The 19,405-nt window shown below is 39.9% G+C and overlaps 1 protein-coding gene across 2 annotated transcripts; it reads right to left on the minus strand.

Moving 5' to 3' along the window:
- Positions 1–1,317: 1,317 nt before the first annotated feature.
- Positions 1,318–19,021, minus strand: LOC114451932 (vesicle-fusing ATPase-like). Of its 2 annotated transcripts, none has more exons than XM_028430926.1 (22): positions 18,892–19,021; positions 16,383–16,471; positions 15,124–15,220; positions 14,432–14,471; positions 13,863–14,029; positions 13,638–13,748; positions 12,600–12,675; positions 11,779–11,934; positions 9,127–9,326; positions 8,021–8,186; positions 7,798–7,872; positions 7,363–7,550; positions 6,567–6,662; positions 6,323–6,479; positions 6,096–6,229; positions 5,932–5,998; positions 5,747–5,826; positions 4,588–4,722; positions 4,315–4,428; positions 2,946–3,001; positions 2,688–2,760; positions 1,318–1,851 (listed from the first exon to the last, which is right to left on the minus strand). In XM_028430926.1, exons 1-21 carry the CDS (start codon positions 19,012–19,014, stop codon positions 2,730–2,732), a joined length of 2,358 nt encoding a protein of 785 aa, XP_028286727.1. In that variant the 5' UTR covers positions 19,015–19,021; the 3' UTR covers positions 1,318–1,851; positions 2,688–2,729. The 2 variants fall into 2 exon arrangements, with proteins under 2 accessions (XP_028286727.1, XP_028286729.1); XM_028430928.1 differs by lacking the exon at positions 18,892–19,021 and adding an exon at positions 18,491–18,817.
- Positions 19,022–19,405: the final 384 nt, after the last annotated feature.

A 19,405-nucleotide genomic window follows, 5' to 3' on the forward strand; every position in this document is an offset into this window, starting at 1 on the left:
CAGCTGATGTGTTGGTGGACAGAAACTTCTGATTTTGAGAACATGAAGCAGGAGACTTGGAAAACATCTGAATGATTTATGAGTGCGAGATGTGTGTCTGTGAGAGGCAGATGAGGATGGAAAGAAATAAGGATGGATGGATGGATGGATGACAAGCTGGCTCTTCACAATGGAGGAATAAACTGCGAGAGGTTTCCACACAACAAGTTCTGACAGTCCCAACTGCTTCCTATTAATTATATTCAACAACAACAAGACAAGTTACCTTGTAGTGTATAGGCTGTCCTCTCTTTGTGACATAGCTTATCATTTGCGTCATCTTCTACACAGCCCTCCTTATCTGGGTTTACCTGTCAGTGTGTAGCCCCTAGCCCCCCTTCCCCCCTCTCCACACACCCACTCAGACACACACACACACACACACAGTTTCCCCGCTATATCCAAAGTTTTGTACAAATGTTTAAAAGTGAATAATTCCCTTTTTATTTTATAATCGTAAATGTTATGTTTTTATAAATATTATTTATTATACAATGTATATATCTGTATGACTGAACTAAGATTATATATTTGAAGAACAAAACTTGTCGCATGTTTCTTGCTACACACACACCTTTTCTCCATTGCAGGCTTTAACAACACCGAACACTCCAGTTAAAAATGGAGTACCGGTATATATATTTTTGTAAACAAATCCCAAGAAAACATGGAATCCTGTTCAACAGAGCTCCACAGTTTCCCAGAAACTATTAAAAACACATCAAAGTGTTGCCAAACGGTTGCATTGGATATTTTCCTTCATTACCAGATAAACTATAAATAAAGAGCAGATAAACTGTTTTGGGGGAAAGTCTTTAAAAATGGAAATATCTATTTATTTTACCTTCAAAATGAGACATTGCCACATGCAGAGGTGCTTCGTTTCAAAGGATTTGTTAGCACTAAGACAATTAATGCTATTCATAAAGCATATTTCATGTATAGGATAATAAAGGGCATACAAGTGAACAAACTCTTAACACTTAATTTAACCTAGTTTCTGTTAATATTTATTTCATTTCACTCATAAAATATATACAGAAGAAAACAACATTTCCAGTTTTAGCAGGTCATAGGTAGGAGGTCCTAAAAAGTACATTGTGGGTGCAGTTCCTTTCACACAGACATACTGTAAATGGATGGCATACTGTGCAGCGTTTTTCTTGCTAAACTGTATTGCTCAACACAGAAGCTGTGGAGGTTAACCGCGAAGTCTGAATAGGCTCATTTTGTTAGGAGATGACAAATCTATCATCATTAGACAGTAATTAAGCCAAGTTATAATTATGAGAAACATTTTAATGATTTCAACAAATGTGAGAAGAACACTTGATAATAAACATAAGAACATGTGATTTATTTTGTTGTTAGAGGGTGCAGAGAGAGATCTGGGACAAACAGAACCGCTTCTGAATTACATCACTATATTTGTGTATACAAACCTTTTTGTGAAATATAATGAGCTTCTCGGTAACTTCCCTTTAAATCATTTGTAAGTTATATCCCACAGATTTCTTAATAGAAAAAAGAAGTGTTAAATAACACACCTTTGTTTAAACAACAGTATTTATAACTAGTGTTTAAACATGCACATCTATTTGCCTTAGTTTTTTAATTATGACTAGAGTCACCACAAAGAGCTGTATGTGCAGATAACAACCATCAACACTGTTTATTAACTAGCACTGAACATAGTGTTGAATAGGAAAGGGCTGCCTAGTTGGAGTCTGCCGCAGAAAACTGCAGTGCAGAGACAGCCGCTCAGAGCTTCGGGGATGGAAAGGAAGGATGCAGGCTTCTGTTCCTCCGCAACTGAGTGAAAAGAGACAAATAAAAGTGAGAAGAGACGGCAGACAAAGGAGACATGCTGCCACAAGAGAGCACCTGTCTAGTCGACCTATTTTTAGGCATGCTGTGCACCAACTATACCATAAGTCTCTGAGGCTGTGATGAAGTAAAGCTCCTGCAGCAAGTTGAAAAGTTGTTTATCATTTTAGATAGGCCGCCCTCATGGGATGTATTTCATGTAGGATTAGCAAGTTAGCAAGTTCCAGATAACATTTTGAAACTTTGCCTTTGATTGGTTGTTACAAACATGCAAGATTAAAGTGAAATAAAACCACAGGAGATCCACACTTCTAACCAGCTACAGACTAAAATGCAGACTGAAGGATGGTATTAAATTTCACAATTTTGATTTAACAATTCTATAATAAATAACAGAACACTGATTGATGCAACAATGAAATAAAAAAAACTAAATGTGGATTCAGGTACATATTGAAAACTTACTACAAAACTCATTACAGATAACATCAAGTCTTATGATGCATTGAAAGATGCAATTTGGATTCTCATTTTGTGAAGACACTAAGGTTTTGGGCACATACTTGTCCCTCTTTTACATTCACTAGCAAGATGCTGTCATTTTGGTATTAATCAGTCCAGTGCATACCTACAATTGTGTTTGTGTTAAGTGTCGCTTCTATTCTTACAAACACATGTTAGATTGGCTCACATTCTTTGGTTTCCTTGGTTAATTTTGCTTGAAAAGTCTTACTCAACATTCATTTGATGCATGAAGTTGCTACATTAGCTCAGCTCTGCCCTTGACAGGAAATGACGTTTCCCAGGCTTTGCAGTCTTACCGTTGAAGGATACCTCTGGTTCCCTATGTGGCTCCACTGAGTCTAGATTGCAACAAACGCATCAGAACCCAGTCTGCAAGAAAAATAAAAGAAAGACAAAATGTGTATTATTAATCACACTTGATATAATGATCAAAATGTAAACACACTGTGCTTCTCAGCTACAGAGCTGTAAATGAAGACTGGTAAAAGTGACAGATGTGTGTGTGTGGTGTGAGTGTTTAGTATCATGGATAGAAACAGGAAAAGAATACTTACGCTCCTTCGTCCTTCAGTAGCCTCAAGAACTTGCTAACTCTGTAGCCAGGATCCATCTGAAAGCAGACACACTGATAGTTAGTTCATGTAACAAAATAAGTCTTTTTGAACATGCACCAGTGTCTTCAAAAGGTAAACACCATAGCAACATGGTGCCAATAGTGGCAGGTCCTGGAGTTCATGCTTTAGTCTGCACAAACAGCACTGCAAAGAAGGGGAGGGAAAAGGAAGTAAAATTAATGGCAACCTATGCAATAACTTACAGTATGTCTGGAATTGCCTGTAGCAACTAGAGTTAAGACGTGAGAGCAGTCAGAGACATTGGAATGAGAGGAAAGAAGATAAAGAGAACACCGAGGACTGTGAATGTGTGTGTGTGAGCGTAGCTGTTTGCAGCATGTCTCGGCAAACAGGTTCATACTTCTTCAGAATGGTGTGGGGGGTTGGGGGCAAAGAACATGGCTGCATCTGTGCATACCACAGCAATTACACAGCAACAAACAGGCTGTACACATCGACGTAACACAGACACACACACAGTCAGGAGTAGAAATTTACATCAGTCACACCTCACATACAGGTCAGTCTGCTGATGGGCAGATCCAGAATTTCCATAGTACAAAAAGGAACAAGTGTGCATGTATGTCATTGAAGAGGTTACTGAGGATCACAGGTGCTTTTAGAAGGCAGGTTATACACTCAAGCATCCTTGTAAAATGACAGACTTAGTCCTAGGTAGGATTCAAAGTACTCCTAGGAATAAGTCTAGGTAGACTTCCACTGGGATTTGATGACACTGCTTCCTAATGCACATGCTCATGCTAAACAAGTCTTTTACAAATCTGCTTTTTCTGTTGCCCCCCTAAGGTGACCAAATCATGAACTGTACCTTTGCCCTGTCTGTTTCAGAGCACATGACTTGGAAAACTTGAAACATAGTTTCACAACTGAACGTACTGGATCTCAACCATTTATAGAGAATGGTTTGTGAACTAGAAATGGCCTGGAACCCTCTACTCAACAAATCATCAGGAAAGCCACACGGATTTTCATTCCAGCTGATAGATGACAGTTTTTTGTGCCTGACAGACAGATTCTGTTAACTGCTGAGAATGCCGGCCAGATGTTGAGGAAGAGGAGGGACAGACCACACTAATAGAAAAAAAAATACGCAACGCCTGAGCCAATTTGAAATTGGTGTTTTGAATGAAAAATGTGAGGTGATGAGTGAGTTATTGAGTTGCCTTAGCTATATAGAGTTCCTTGCTCCTCACAACATACAATACCTGGTCTGATATCTAATAACACCAGTACACAGACATGCAAACGGCATCCTCATGTCTAGCAAATATAAAGTTTATTTCCTCACCTGTGCAGCCATTCCAATCAGCATGAGCAACTTCTTTATGCCAATCCATAAGCTCTGGCCCTTCACAGCTTTTGCTATGCTGGCCCGTTCTTTCTCTTGGAAACTGTCCAGCAGCTGTAGGGAGCAAAGGGAGAAGTGGCAGTGAGAAATCAAAACAGGTGAATTCATTCTATTCATCTTAATGCAAGAATTTCACAATATTACAAAAGTATAGGCAAAATATTCTTTTGCATGTAAAAATGCTGGTGCATGTGTTTTTAGCATGTACAATACCTCCAAAGCTTCAACCAACTGCTCTCCTCTCGAGATGTTAGGGATATGGATGGTGGTGCTGAAGACATTTAACATCTCCATTTCCTGGAGGACGTCTTTACGACTTGTGGTGCCGATGATCAGCAGCTTACGACCCTGAGAGGGAATCGGTTGTTACTCCATTTAATTTAATCATTTGACTGTTCAACCATTGATTATATATACATATATTCATTCATTAGCTTCTTCTCTCATAAGACTGACATAAACGCTGATGGAGACACGGTTTGTACATGTGGGTCACAGCAGCACTCCTACTACACACAAATGGACATGGTGCTATCCACCATTTGAACACCAGATGAATGATTTTGCCACATTTCTGTCATGTATGATTCCCACATCAAAGTAACAATATAGCTTAAGTTGGTCACAACAACACAGGAACAGAAAATAACAAAATGAGGCAGAACAATAGAGTGTAGCAGAACAGAGGAAACTGTAGAGAAGACAAACATGAGCAGAGAAGCAAAAGAATAGCAGCTCTGCTAAGCCGCCGAACTGGAGAACGACCAGGAGAAGAAGACGGAGGAGGAGAGGCAGAGGAGTTGTGAGTAGACAGGGGGATTATGGCTGCTGGCTGCCCCCCCATGGCGTGGGGGGTTGTGATGCTGCATGCAGATGAGGTGCCACACAGGCGGCAGTGCTGCCAGGTCCTGGCTCTCTCACAGAGCCCATTCTCCTCCGTGTCCCCCTGGCCTCCCCCGGCCCCAGGCACCCTGCTGGGCCCAGCGCTTTACAACCCCAGAGGAGCACTGCAGCCAGGCATTCAACACCAGGCCCCGCGCCACTTCTCATGCACATGCAGCCATATAGTGGGCTATACCCTCATTCACAAACCCATCAACAGACACACACAAACTACAACCAAAGAAACTATGAGAAATGGGTCTCTACCACCACCATTCACTCTGAGCACAACAGGCCTGGACCAAAACACTCACTAATAACCATACACACTCACAGTCGTTCACACATGCCAGTTGCAGCCAAGGACCTCCAACAATTCCTCGCAAGATTTTCTGTTGCCATTCAAAAGATCTGCTGCCCTCTTTCTGCCACAGTAGGACTAGCAATGCTCCACTGAGCTAGAAATAATTATAACAAAAAAAATAGTTACCTTTGGAGGGGGTTTCTTCAGCAGCACCAGCAGGGCTTGAAGCACCAGGTTGGAGAATCGAGGGCCAATTGGAACGTAGTCTGATATGAGAGATCATTCACAATTTAAAATGCGCCTGACAAAATGCTAGTCTTGATCTGCATTGTCTTTGAAGTTACTATGTAGGAGACAGCTGAGCAGCTTACCCAACAAACGTTCAATGTCATCAACCACCACACAGCTCAGCTGGGACTTGTAGGCATCGTCAAATATCTGCCACAGGAAAAGAAACAAACAGATTTAAATGACAGCAATACTAAACTTTAAATGAACTGTTTCATATTTATAGTTAGTCAATGGTGAGTATTACTTTTTTGATGGCTTGGCATTTGGCGATCTCGGAGTGTCCAATCATCTTGTCAGGAGAACAGATCTTGATGAAGGGAAACTGGGAGTCTTCAGAAATCTTAGCTGCCAGGGCTGTTTTCCCACTGTTAGGGGGACCTGAGGGTGACAATCACATTTTATGGTCTATCGGGGGGTTTACAGGCTCCTCATGTGTTGTATTCAGAGTCTGAATGTTTGTGTGTGTTGTACCTTCTAGCAGCACTGAGACCAGCGGTGTCCTGTCACTGTTCTTTGTTTGCCGCACCAGCAGCTCCCCGTCCTCCAAGACCGCTGACACTGGGTCGCCCCACCGGATTATACCGTTCATGATGTAGCTGGCATAGTCCTCCTGGTTGGTTCCAAATGCCTGGAAGAAAAGAACAAAAGAATGTAGATTTGAGTGAGTGCATGAGTTAGGTAAAAAAAAAGAAGATAAAGAAGCACAGAAACTTACAGGTTTGATGTCGTTATTCAGCGAGGCCATGAAGTCGAGTCGGCTGACCTGCAGCCTTTCTGCTGTCTCAATGTTTACCTCCACTGTGTTGCTGGCCTAAAACAATGACAACAGTGAAAAACAGCACAGGCCCAAAGACAGCATTTAGTTTGGCTATTGGATGAACCCCATGCCCTTGCCAGTGAAACCCATTACATGAAGTACTGCACATTTAAACTGCACAATGTGTCAGAAGACAATGTGCTCCCTCAGAGCAGAAAGGTCAGCCAGAGAGAGCGAGCAACCGAAGAATAAGTGCTTAGAGGAGTGAAGAAAAACGTCACGGTCATCAGACATGTGTAAGGCCCTTGTCTGTCATTTTTCATCACCCTTTAATATCTCCTGCTCTGTGTGTGTATTTGTGTGTGTGTGTCCAGTGGCAGAACACTTAACAGATAAGAACTCACCTTTATCTGTGTGTCCTACTAGGCTGTGTAGATTTGAGCGAGTGCACCTGATAAAACACTTAACGGAGGGCGCACACAAACACACATACACACACCTGGCTTCTGTGTCTACCCCTTCCTCACCTGGGTCACTGGTTAAACTGGCACTATACAGTTGTATCCTATCCCACACCAGGTGTGTGGCCTACAATTTAAACCAAGGAAACATGGCACTATTGCAGCCATTACTTTTAAAATGTATGCTAACATAAGAGAGTTCCTAGTAATTTCTAGGATATTCTGGTCTTGAGTATTTTCTCCAAAGTTATTTAAATTAAATGAGCAAAAGTGTGTGCCCTGAGGACTCTGACCTTGATGTGTCTGTTCATGGCAGTAGACTGAGCAGCCCTGACCAGACCCTCTAGTTCAGCACCACTAAAATTCTTGGTGTCTACAGCCAGCTCCTTAATGTCGACATCCGTGGCCAGCAGGTTGTACTGACGCATCTTTGCTGTGTGAATGTTGAGGATCTGAATGCGGCCCTTTTCATCCGGTAACCCTTAAGAAGGAGGGAGGGGACAAAATAAAAAATACTTGTCATCAAGGAAGTTCTGCTCTCTTTTACACAGGCAAAGGCAAAAACAAATTTGTAAGCAGCTTTGTGGGCACATAATACGGATTTATTGTTGCATTTTTTTATACTGTGGTTTCAGTCGTATTTATTCTGTTGTGGACTTGATGGTCTTATTTCCATTTCCTGTCCACTGAGAGTGAACACAAGTGTGAAACCTTATCTGTGACCATACCAATCTCCATCTTGACCTCCAGTCTTCCTGGCCTCAACAAGGCCTCATCTATCAGGTCAGGCCTGTTGGTCATACCTGAGGGAGAGAAAGATGAAAAGATAGCAGAAAGACAAGACAGCAGGGCAGATGAAAGAGACCAGATGTTCAGGCTTGAGAGTGAAGTGCCTTTTGAGTGTGAAAGTTTATGTTGGTTTGTATAAACTCAAAGAATGTGTGTTTGCACCTATGACCAGGATGTTGTTCAGCTGCTCCACTCCATCTATTTTAGACAGTAGCTGGTTGACCACTGTGTCGTGGACGCCTGTGCTGCCCGACATGCTGCCACGCTGCTTACAGATTGCATCGATTTCATCAAATATGATGATGTGCAGGCTGCTGTTAGCACCGAGCTGTTCACCAGAAGAAAAAGAAATGGTTCTTAGACATGACTCATTAGCGGGTGAAGCTTAAAACAAGACAAATTCTAATTTAAATAACAAAGATACAAAGGAAGCTTACAGGAATTTGCTCTCACAGCTGAGGTTTATTCATATTTTTTGACTTTGGCTTGGCAAATACAAAGACTATCACATGATCAATACCAAGCACTTTAGACATAAAGGTGCACAACTTTTTCCTCAGAGCAACTCAATGTAATACATAAAATCACATCAATATTCTACACAGTTATTCAAGACTTCTCTTTCATGCCAACTTGAAAATCTGTCTGACCCTCTGCAGAGAGACAAATGGAAGCAGTGAGAGAGCAGCAGGCTAGGGGGTTATCCCTCCATCTACAGACCTGTCAGACTCTGACGTAGCATTTTAAGCAGGTGTGGAGCTGAGAAGCTGAGGATATTACACACTGGATTGTGTGTGTGTTAGTATATGTATGTGTAGGGGAGGTCTAATAGGAGGTCAAACAGAACCCAGCCCCTCATTAAGTGGTGCAGAGTGAGGGGTGATGCTTGTGTCACACCACCCAAACCAACTACCACTGCTGGGTTTCAATGAATAACTGCCCCCACCTACTCCACACACACACAAACTAGAACTTTAAAAGTTATTACAGCTATGTCTGGCTAAAGGGCAGATCTTTCCACTCCTGGTCAAATTAGTTTCTTTCTGTTTAGATAGATGAAAAGCTTATAATAATGAATCATGAGAATACTGAAACCCACTAAAAACACACCTCTGAACAAACTTAGTGGTTTCTTATTTGCAGATAATACTTTCAGCAAAGTTGTAGCATGATGACTTATTTTCTATGACCCTTTTTATCTCCGACTTTAAAATCATAAGAATGAAACAGTGATTTTCTGCATACAAGTATTTAATGTGTTCCCTTACCCTCTTCTGTTCATCCTCTGCATCTGCAAACAGCTTCCTGATGTTGGCCTCAGACTCTCCAACATACTTGTTGAGAATCTCAGGGCCATTTACAATCTTCGGCTCCCGGGCATTTAGCATCTTGCCAATCTGTCGTGCCATAAGGGTTTTTCCACAGCCTGGAGGTCCATACAGCAGGATTCCCTTCACATGTTTACAGCCTGGAGACAGACACACAGGCAGAAAGGGATGAAGGCTGGTGTAACACTGACCATAGATGGTTCATTTTTACAGAAACAGAATTCAAATCATTCAAATCATCAAAAACTTCTAATTTTTGAAAACAAAAATTCTCAAAATTAAACACAAACATGATCTGCCTTTTTGCTGTTATTAAGCACCACTTAATCTTTAACACACTGCAAATCTGATTTTCATGGTAAAACTGCTTTTCAGAACAACAATGTGGTTACTGGTGGGTTCTGTATCGTCTTGTCTTGGGATCACAAGGGGAGTGCCACAGGGCTCAGTTTTAGGACCTATTTTATTTTCTATTTATATTAATAATATGTGTTTTAATCTGTCAAATGCCACTTATCACTTTTATGCTGATGACACAGTCATTTACTGCTGCTCTGCTTCACTTGCACAAGCCTTTGAGTTTTTACAGTCTGCTTTTAACACTGTTTAATTACATCTGCAATCACTGAACTTGGTTTTAAATGCAGAGAAAACAAAAGTGATGGCACTCCCACCAAGGTGTAGAGGACAGGATACCTTGCCTGTAATAACAACACTCCAAGGAAAACACATTGAACTGGTCACCAGCTATAAATATCTTGGATTCTTACTTGACTCAGAGCTGTCATTCAAACCACATATTTCAAACTTAGTCCACAAACTGAAGGTGAAACTTGGGTTTTATTTTTGGAACAAATGTTGTTTTTCCTCTTAGAGCCCGCAGACTTCTAGTATCGGCAACCTTTTTACCACTGATTGACTATGGTGATGTTGTATACATGACTGCGTCATCCAAATGCCTCCAGTTCTTAAACACTGTTTATCACTGTGCCTTGAGGTTTGTGACTGGCTGTACCCGCCTCACCCACCACTGTGAACTGTATGCCAAAGCTGAGTGGCCTTCCCTGAGCACAAGGAGGCACACCCACTGGATGGCATTGGTCTATAAGACCCTCCTTGGTTTGGCTCCATCTTATCTGTGTAATCTTCTCCAGTGAACTACCAGCCACTATGCCCTACGTTCCAGTGGCATTTACCACCTGCAGGTCCCTCATGTGCGGACTGAGCTAGGAAAGCGGGCCTTCAGCTACTCTGCCCCTTCAGCCTGGAATACCCTCCAAACTGATTTAAAAATTTCTGAGCTCATTTAAAACTTTTAATTCTTTATTACACATTAGGCAAAAAGCATCCATTCATCAGTGCCTGTGTTTTTAAGATATCTTTCTACTTGTTTACCAACTTTAAAATGTTGTTCTAATGTTCTTGACGTGTGCTGCTGACCACTTTGCCAGGTCACCCTTGTAAATGAGATCTGAATCTCAATGGGTTTTTTACCTGGTTAAATAAAGGTTAAATATAAATAAATAAAAATACTGTATTGCTCTGACCAGATTAAATGGGCACCACACATCACAGAGAAGTCAGCATATAATTTCCTATGTTTTATTTTGTTGTAGAGATTATAAATTAACCAACCCACTACATTCACAGTGGATCTTTTAATGGCCTTTTGCACCTGCTTAATGACATTTAGCCCAGACTAATTGAGAGGCCCCAGATAAGCATCTGAGCTGCCATTTGGGCCTGCTGAGGGAAAAGCAGGCAGGCTGACAGGTGAGAGTGAAAAGAAAAGGGTGGGGAGAAGCTATGTGTTATTGTTGCAACAGAAAGCACTGAAGCGTCTGTCTGTCATCTGCTTCACCTCTCTGGGAGCAAAGGGGAGGCAAGGTGAAACTTTTAAACTTTTGGTCACATACACATATTATGCGAGACGTACACATGCACATCACCTCTGCCAGCACCTGTACTCGCTATGCTCCCCATGCCTGCCAATGACAGCTTTACCTTTCATTGGGTGCTCTATCAGGACATGCCATCGTATTACAACAGCCAGCTGGCCACAGCCAAAGGCTAACTCCTACACACAGCCTCCTGGCTAAAGGTCAGCTCACACACTGCTGGACACTTCAGCACAGGCCTTCAGTGCTGCAGTAATGGAGTGTCACAAGTGTATATTTGCCAAGCTCAGAGGATTTTACAGAAGGGTTTCACAAGACGTCTTGGTCTGGAAGCCATGATTAGGACCAATGTGATTGTGTACAGATGTGTGTGAATGTCTGTGGGAAGGGTGGGTGTTGGAGAATGAGTCAAGAGTCAACTACGTGATGGCTTTCATTAGAAAGAGTTGCTGTCCTTTGGAAAGTGAGCTAGTATTACTGATATAACATATCATAAAACCAAATAAAATTTCAATGTATGCTGAATGTTTTGAAAGTAAAGTATTAGTTTGTGTATCTTGCTCTGCTGATTTATAGCCGAGAAAAGTCCCTGTGATATATGTTTCTTAGTGGGACACTCTCATATATGGAAGAGGAGATATAAACAAATGAATAAGTAATGGAATAGTAGATAGAGACAAAGAAGGGGACGCACCCATCTGTTCAACTATGTCTGGAGGAAAGACTCTGGAGGCAAAGGCTCTGCGGAAAATGTCAGAAAACTCCTTGTCAAGACCACCGATACCCATCTTCTCAAAGTTCCAGTCTGGGCTGATAATGGACTGGCGAGACTCTCGGGTCTTGGATTTCCCTAAAGGTTGAGACAAAAACAGATATGGAATGTATCAGTCACCGGTTGAAAACTTGACTACAGAGGACCACGTTGTAATGTAAACAGTGCCCCCTTCCCTGCCCGTTTCCCTCTTCTAAAAATCATATATAGATGCTGTAAGCCTTATTTTGAGTTATCAAAAACTTTAAATCCAAACCTAGGCTATATATTATGCTTTTGATCAAAATTATTTTGTTCTACACACCCTAGTTAAAAATTGCCAAAAAAATGCCTTTACACCAACAATTTTTCCCTCTCCTGAAACTTAGAAGTCAGATGTGGTACAAACATCAAGCAGGTACTGTTGATGAATATGAAATACAGGTTTGTGAAAGCTGCAAAAATGTAAATAGTTAAATATCTATAGGTTGACCTTCCACTTTTGCTAACATTTGCAGGCGCATAGAAAACGTTGTACAGACCAATTTCTTAACGGTTTTTAATAAAGAATTTTGGCTTTCACATTTTTTCCTTTTATGAGTTAAGAATGTATTTGGTTCAGTGGGTTAATACTGTGTGACAGCTAAATCTATGTGTGCAGAGTGCCACCTTGTGGTTTATTAGAAAATCACCTCAACGTTAAAAAACAGTAAAACAATATTCTTATTAGAAGCTGTAAAAACTAGTGTGTTGATGACACTTACCAACCAGGGTCATGGATGAGGTCTCAGATTTCTCAAAAATCACCTGACTGTTTCCCAGCAACAAACCAATCTCAATCTGTCGATTAAAAGATAAAATCAGTTTAAGGAACCATGCAATCACCAGTATTGTACTATTGAACCCTATTAGCGCTCATCTACAACACATAATATGCTTCCATATAATATAAATATAGTTATAGATAATATTAGGGATGCACAAATTATCAGCATGAGATTGATGAGCAACTATTGGCCTTAACATAATATTATAATATGGAGATATTGGCATTTGACACTGACTAATGATGTACATTACATGTAAATACATCATTAAAAATGTACATTGGTGAGCATTTTAGTATTTCGCCTGTGGTGTTGGGATTTTGTGTCAGAAGGTAAATAGATTTATGCAGGATAGCGGCAGCATTGGCATTTCTTCAACACTACAAGCTTAATTACCTATCTTAATATCAAGGAAGGCTTGACATTATCTGCAGTAAGATGAGAAAAATATGTGATTACAGTATATTGATATTGGTAATCAGCCAAACATTATTGGCTTAATCATATCAGCAGAAATTCAATAATCCCTAACTATATATAAAAACTTCCAAAGGTATGTGAGCATGATGGGACAGTGACAGATTATTCTCCAGCTAGCCTATTCAGTTTTATTTATATAGCTTTTTACAGTCAGAAGCAAGCAAGAAGAAGCAGAAGTCAAGGTGCTTTACAGAAACCCAGAGCCACAACCCTGTTAAGAGCGACAGTGGCAAGGAAAAACTCCCTTTAAACAGGAACAAAGGTTGAGCAGGCCAGGTGAAGGAGGAGAAGAAGAGGTAGACAGGACAGAGCGATACAAGAGAGAGGAACAAACACACAAACAACATACATTACAGAGAACAAATATGACGGTTGTTGACGTTGTCAAGCTGAAACTATTGTGTTTATATTAGAGACACACAAAATTATAAGGAAGACAGCAGACACAATTAATGACAAGAATGACTAGTATAATAATATAAGTATAGTATATACCTTATGTTTCTTCCCAGAAGCTGAATGTTCTCCCTTAAGGATGCCAGGGTCCATGCCTTCCATATCTTTTATCAGCAGACCAAAGAGCTTATCACAGAAACTAAACACGAACTACAGCAAAACACGAGAGATAAACACAGAAAAAATGATTAGTCTGGTCATACACAGCTGAATATGTTTTTTCTTTTGATAAATGAATAGATCTACAGTCGAAGCTTAAAGCACCTGCTGTCCGACACTGAAAGCCTGGTTGTTGAAGTGCTGGATGAACTCGCTGGCCATCTCATCTGAGTCATACGGGTTGCTGTCCACATTCTTCTTCTGCAGGAAGTCAATTTCCACTGTCATGGTGCTTATACACTGTTTGGATTTGTCAAACTTGTAGCTTGTGACTATAGAAGGAAACATAAGTTTGTTTTATTTTAGACCAGTACATCAGAGCATGTTTTTGGGGACCCTGTCCACTTCTTCTCAATGCTTTTGTATTGTACATATCCATTTTGTCTGTTTTCTCTTCTCTTGTCTTATTTTAGTCAACTTTAAGTAAGGTAACAAGACATCAAATTTCTTGAAAATGTTTCTCTGCTCCTCCAAGCAGATTCATTAGTTCTGAAACGGCTTTAAGCTCCCGAATGCACATGAGACGATAGATTTATTTTGGCTATCCTATATACAATATCAGCACACAACATTTCATCTGCTTGAAGCAAGCAAGAAAGAGCTCATCTTTCCTGCTTGCTTCAAGCTTGTTTTGCTGCCCCATGTGGCAGTTTCTTATAAAACAAATAGCTCACCTTGGACCTCTTGTCCAATCGACAGACCAGCCCATTTTCTCTGTGAACAAAAAAAGGTGTGATTTAGATCCATGTCTTATTTCCTCATGACTGCAATGGAAATTTAGCCATTATTAACACAATGACAAAGACAGATGAAAATTACACAAATAAACATCACTACACATTTCACAATAAACTTTCCTCTACAACATTGGTCTTGACAATCATATTGTCACATATTTTTGATTTTTAGACTTTTCATATGTCAAGCAGTGTTTGCTGAGCTAATCATGTAATATACTACTTGAATGAATGTGGTAACACAAGACTGTCTTGTGGATGTTACAATAGTACCTGTGTGTGGTTGTGGCTGCAGAGTTTACAGATGGAGAAGGAAGCAGTCACAGACAGGCAAAGTGAAAAAGGAAAAAGCAGTAACAAACAGATTGAGACAAAGAGAAAAGAGGTCCATGCAAAGAGTACATAGAATTCCAAAGGACAGCTCATAGGTTTACTTTGGTATCAATATCATGGACAGAAACAAGTATTGCGTTTGACTGGTGGTTCAAACAACAACGTGTTCCCTTCAATAACATGCAACATTTTCAGGTACATTTCTATTTACAGCTAAGAAAAAGACTGTTCAAAAAACATTTTCAATGATTCTATCTTACAACCAAGTAACTACTGCCTCAAACATCTGAACTCACCTGTGGCAGGCTGAAGCCGATGGTCCCACAGTTCACACTGGGATGAGTCTTCAAGGTGAACACGAAGTTGTGGGTTATATTGCGTACAATCACATGTCTGTATCGAGATGAGCAATAAGAAGTCCTTTAGCAAGCAGTCAAACATCTTGCCAAGAAAGAAAGGTAAGTGGCAAAGACGCCAACATTAGTTTTCAACAGTGCCAAAATCTTGGCAAAAATTGTGTTCCTAGTGAATTATGCTTATGTTTTATTTAAGTATGACAACAGGTACCTAAAACAACTTCCTCTTTTTCCTCTACATTCTGTAGAACATGAATGTTCCCTTCAGGGGTTGCCCCAATGATTCATGTTTCCACCTAACTCCATCTTCAGCATCCACTATCTCACACCAACTAAGGCAGCACAACAGCCCCAGACGATCACATTGCCACCACTATATTTTACTGTTGGTATGATTCCTTTTCTGAAATGCTGTGTCACTTTTACTCCAGATGTAATTAATGGGAGACACACCATTCAGAGAGTTCAACTTCTCTCATCAGTCCACAGACCACTTGGAGATCATCAAGATGTTTTCTTTTGCTCAGCAGTGGTTTTTGTCTTGGAACTCTGTCATGCAGGCCATTTTTGCCCAGTCTCTTTCTTATAGTGGACTCATGAACACTAACCTTAACTGAGGCAGGTGAGGCAGTTCTTTGGATGTTGTTCTGGAGTCTTTTGTGATCTCTTGGATCTTGTCATCGCTACACTCTTGGTGTAATTTTTGTTGGCCGGCCACTCCTGGGAAGGTTCATTATGTTCTCACTAGTTGTGGATAATGGCTCTCACTGTGGTTCGCTGGAGTCCCAAAGCTTTAGAAATGGTTTTATAACCTTTTCCAGATAGATAGATCTCAATGACTTTGTTTCTGATTTGCTCCTGAATTTCCTTGAATTGCAGCTTGTTGTCTGGCTTTTGAGGATCTTTTGGTCTGCTCCACTTTGTCAGGCAGCTCCTATTTAAGTTATTTTTTGATTGAGAGCAGGTGTGGCAGTAATCAGGCCCTTTCCAAAGATGTGATACACTACAGTTATGTTTAAACACCTTCATTTAAAAACTGCCATTTGTGTTTACTTTTTGTCTATTTACATTTGTTTGATGATTTTCACACTACTGTACACTTCACACATATACACCGACATGACAAAACTGACAGACCTCATATAAAGCACATTCTGTAGCAATGTACAGTGACACATATGAGAGGAAACCACACTTACTGTTCAAGCTGTTGTTGGTCCTTATCGTTGACGACTGCACAGTTGGTTAACGACAGTTCGTCTGTCGGGCATCGTGCTGCTTGCATATTCTAAAGGGGAACAACTTAAGATATTCATTATACTGTTAAACATGTCAAGATGAGCAGTACATTGTCACATCTGATACTTGCCATTTTTGGGCAGCTGCAGCTCTAAACTGTATAATTTAAACTTTTAAACTGCGAGACTTGAATTAAGCCTAAATTGCCACTGTTAGCTATTAAAGTTGTAGACTGTTATGGATAGCAAAATACGAATGCCTGTAGGGATTTATGGCTGGAAAAATGTATGGCCTTTAAAGTAGAATAGAATAGAATAGAATAGAATAGAATATACTTTATTCATCCCAAGCTGGCAAATTTCCCTATTGCAGCAGCAAAATACAGGCACTCAAGCATACTAAAAAATATACGTCTAGCGGTAAAAATTAAACAGCATAAACATTAATTACAGCATTAAAAAAAATAAACATAGGTGCAGAAGCAAAAATGTGCAATTCAAAGTGAGCACTCTTGAGGCTTTGTTACCTTTGTTTCTCCAATATTAGCCCACAAAACCACCATTACATGCATGCTACTATGGTGATTTCCTCATAAGAATCACTTAACATGTTAACACAACTTCTTTTATAAAGAATTTATTGACCTCACTTCTAGGCTGCTTAAAAAGGACAGATATAGTAATGTCAGACAAGAACACTTAAACAGCCTCAAAGCTACTTAAAGTAAAATAAAGTTGAAAAAACAACCTTAAAGAACAATATCTTTAATATTTAGAAGTAGGTCACAGGAACTCCATGGGTAAAGTACTACATTACCCAATACACTGAACTACTGAACAGATACCAGCAAACCATCATGGGACTGTTGCAATAATTCTTGACAACAATCAGGCTCAGTGAAACATAGCTACAGTGAAGCAAGCGACTTCATGATCTGCAGAGGTGACTTATTGAGTACAGAATACCCCTATCATAACTAGGCATGGGACAGTTCAGGACAAAAGTCTGAACTCTTCAGTACAAGTGTCACGGTTCGGGGCGTGTGTTTTTTTCAGTTCAGGACATGCACATTAAGTAAAGCAGGGAGGCATTTCAATTTTAAAATGACAGATATAATGTTTAAAGTGTGATAAATAAGCTCCGCTGTGTCAGCCTGACCCAATGGCAACACCTGCCTGTGTAAGTAAACCTAAGAGCACAGCTGTGGTCAAGTCTTTCTCCCTCTCTCAGGGCAGTTCAGCCTCCAAACACTTGCTTTGTCTGTCCAAACCAAAGCAGTTAGACAAAGAATTTAAAAATTGTGAGAATTCCAGGAATTTTCTTTGCAAAAGTAGAGCTGTTCATCGTGTAAAAGATGTGGAGTTGGCGGCAAGGTAAAAGGCCAAATGGTTTGGTTATCAGCTTTGAGGGTCACATCGACAGAAAGCCAACTTATTTTCCTTCAAAATAGCATAAAATGATCTCCGTCAGATAAAAGGTGCAGGCGTGCTTAGAGACAAAGCAACTGGTTTAATTTGTTTTCCCTCCCTCACTATGAAACCACTCACTCTGAGCCACAATACTGTACACAGGAATGTAAAACTTAACCCAGAAAATTACTTGAACTTTGACCACCTAGTATGCGAAAACAATTCGGAATTTGAAAATTCTGAATACAAACGTTGACAGAGCAGTCTGGTGAAAGTTTTAAGCATTTAAAGAAGGTCTGTCTCTCGAACTTTGTAGATGATACATTTTGCAGATGACCTACCTACTTTGAAGAGCTCTCTCATTGACTTCTTTCTTAAATGGATTTTGAATAAATATTAGAATTTTGAAAAGTAAAAATTCTTGAATAAATCTAACTTGAATAGCACCTGAAGAGCTGAACTGAATAATATATGTGTAGCTAAAAGTATTTTGAACTAGTTACATGTCAAAGTTGAAGGTGGTTTTTAAGCTTCTTCATTGACTTCAATGTAAAAAAAACGATGAAATTGCTTAATATTTCGAAATTTGAATATATTGATTATATATAATTATATTTTGAAAAAAAAACATAATGTGCTTAACGAGCAGCTTTGCTTACTCTTCTCTTGTTCCCAGAACGTACTGCTGCACTTCCTTCATTCCACATAGAGACATCTGTATTTAGCTTATAAACGCCGGGGAGCTGAGCTACATTTACAGCCCTATGCAGTTTTTATTATCGAAGTCAATAACAGCATTTACAACACAGTTTAGCAGCTGTGGCTGTCGCACACATTAATATAAAGGAACAGCCTGAGTGGTCATAAGATACACCATCGGTCTTGCTTCCGGGCTGAACACGTATTTTTAAATGACAACTGAATCAGCCACACAGGCTGTTGCTGTGTTGGCTAATTTACGTGTACAAAAAGTCTCCGGAACACTATGTTAGCGTTATTATTCAGTATTTCCTACCCACAGGGAGCTTGTGTTAAAGTTCTAATATCTAAATAAACTCACCCGAGCTGTCATCTTTGGAATTTTACCGCTGTTTAAGTACAATTCAGCATATACACACCGCTGACAGAACAACCGCAGAAACCGACGGACGAGGCGGGATCTGTGCACGTACCGTGATGTCATCACGTACAGCAATAACGAGAGAAAGAGAGAGAGAGAGAGAGAGAGAGAGAGAGAGGAAGTACGTTGTTAAAGCAGCTTTCTGAAGGATCGAGTTGTTTATCAGATAATGCGTAAAATGTGATAAGAAAATAAGAAGTACATTTATAATTAATGACTCAAATATTTTAAAATACATTAGACTGATTTCTGGTCTGAAATCATCTTTTATTCAACTAATTACAACAATAAGTGTTGCAATTCAGCTATTAGTAGAGGTATTACAAAAAAAACATGATCTACGTTTCAAAAACATGGTATAAAAGCATTAATGCATGTATTTCACATTTGTTTTTATCCAAATAATACCTACTGGAGTAATTATGTATAGGTCGTATAATGGTCATAATTGTCT

The sequence above is a fragment of the Parambassis ranga genome, chromosome 19, assembly GCF_900634625.1.
Source record: "Parambassis ranga chromosome 19, fParRan2.1, whole genome shotgun sequence".
Taxonomy (NCBI): domain Eukaryota; kingdom Metazoa; phylum Chordata; class Actinopteri; family Ambassidae; genus Parambassis; species Parambassis ranga.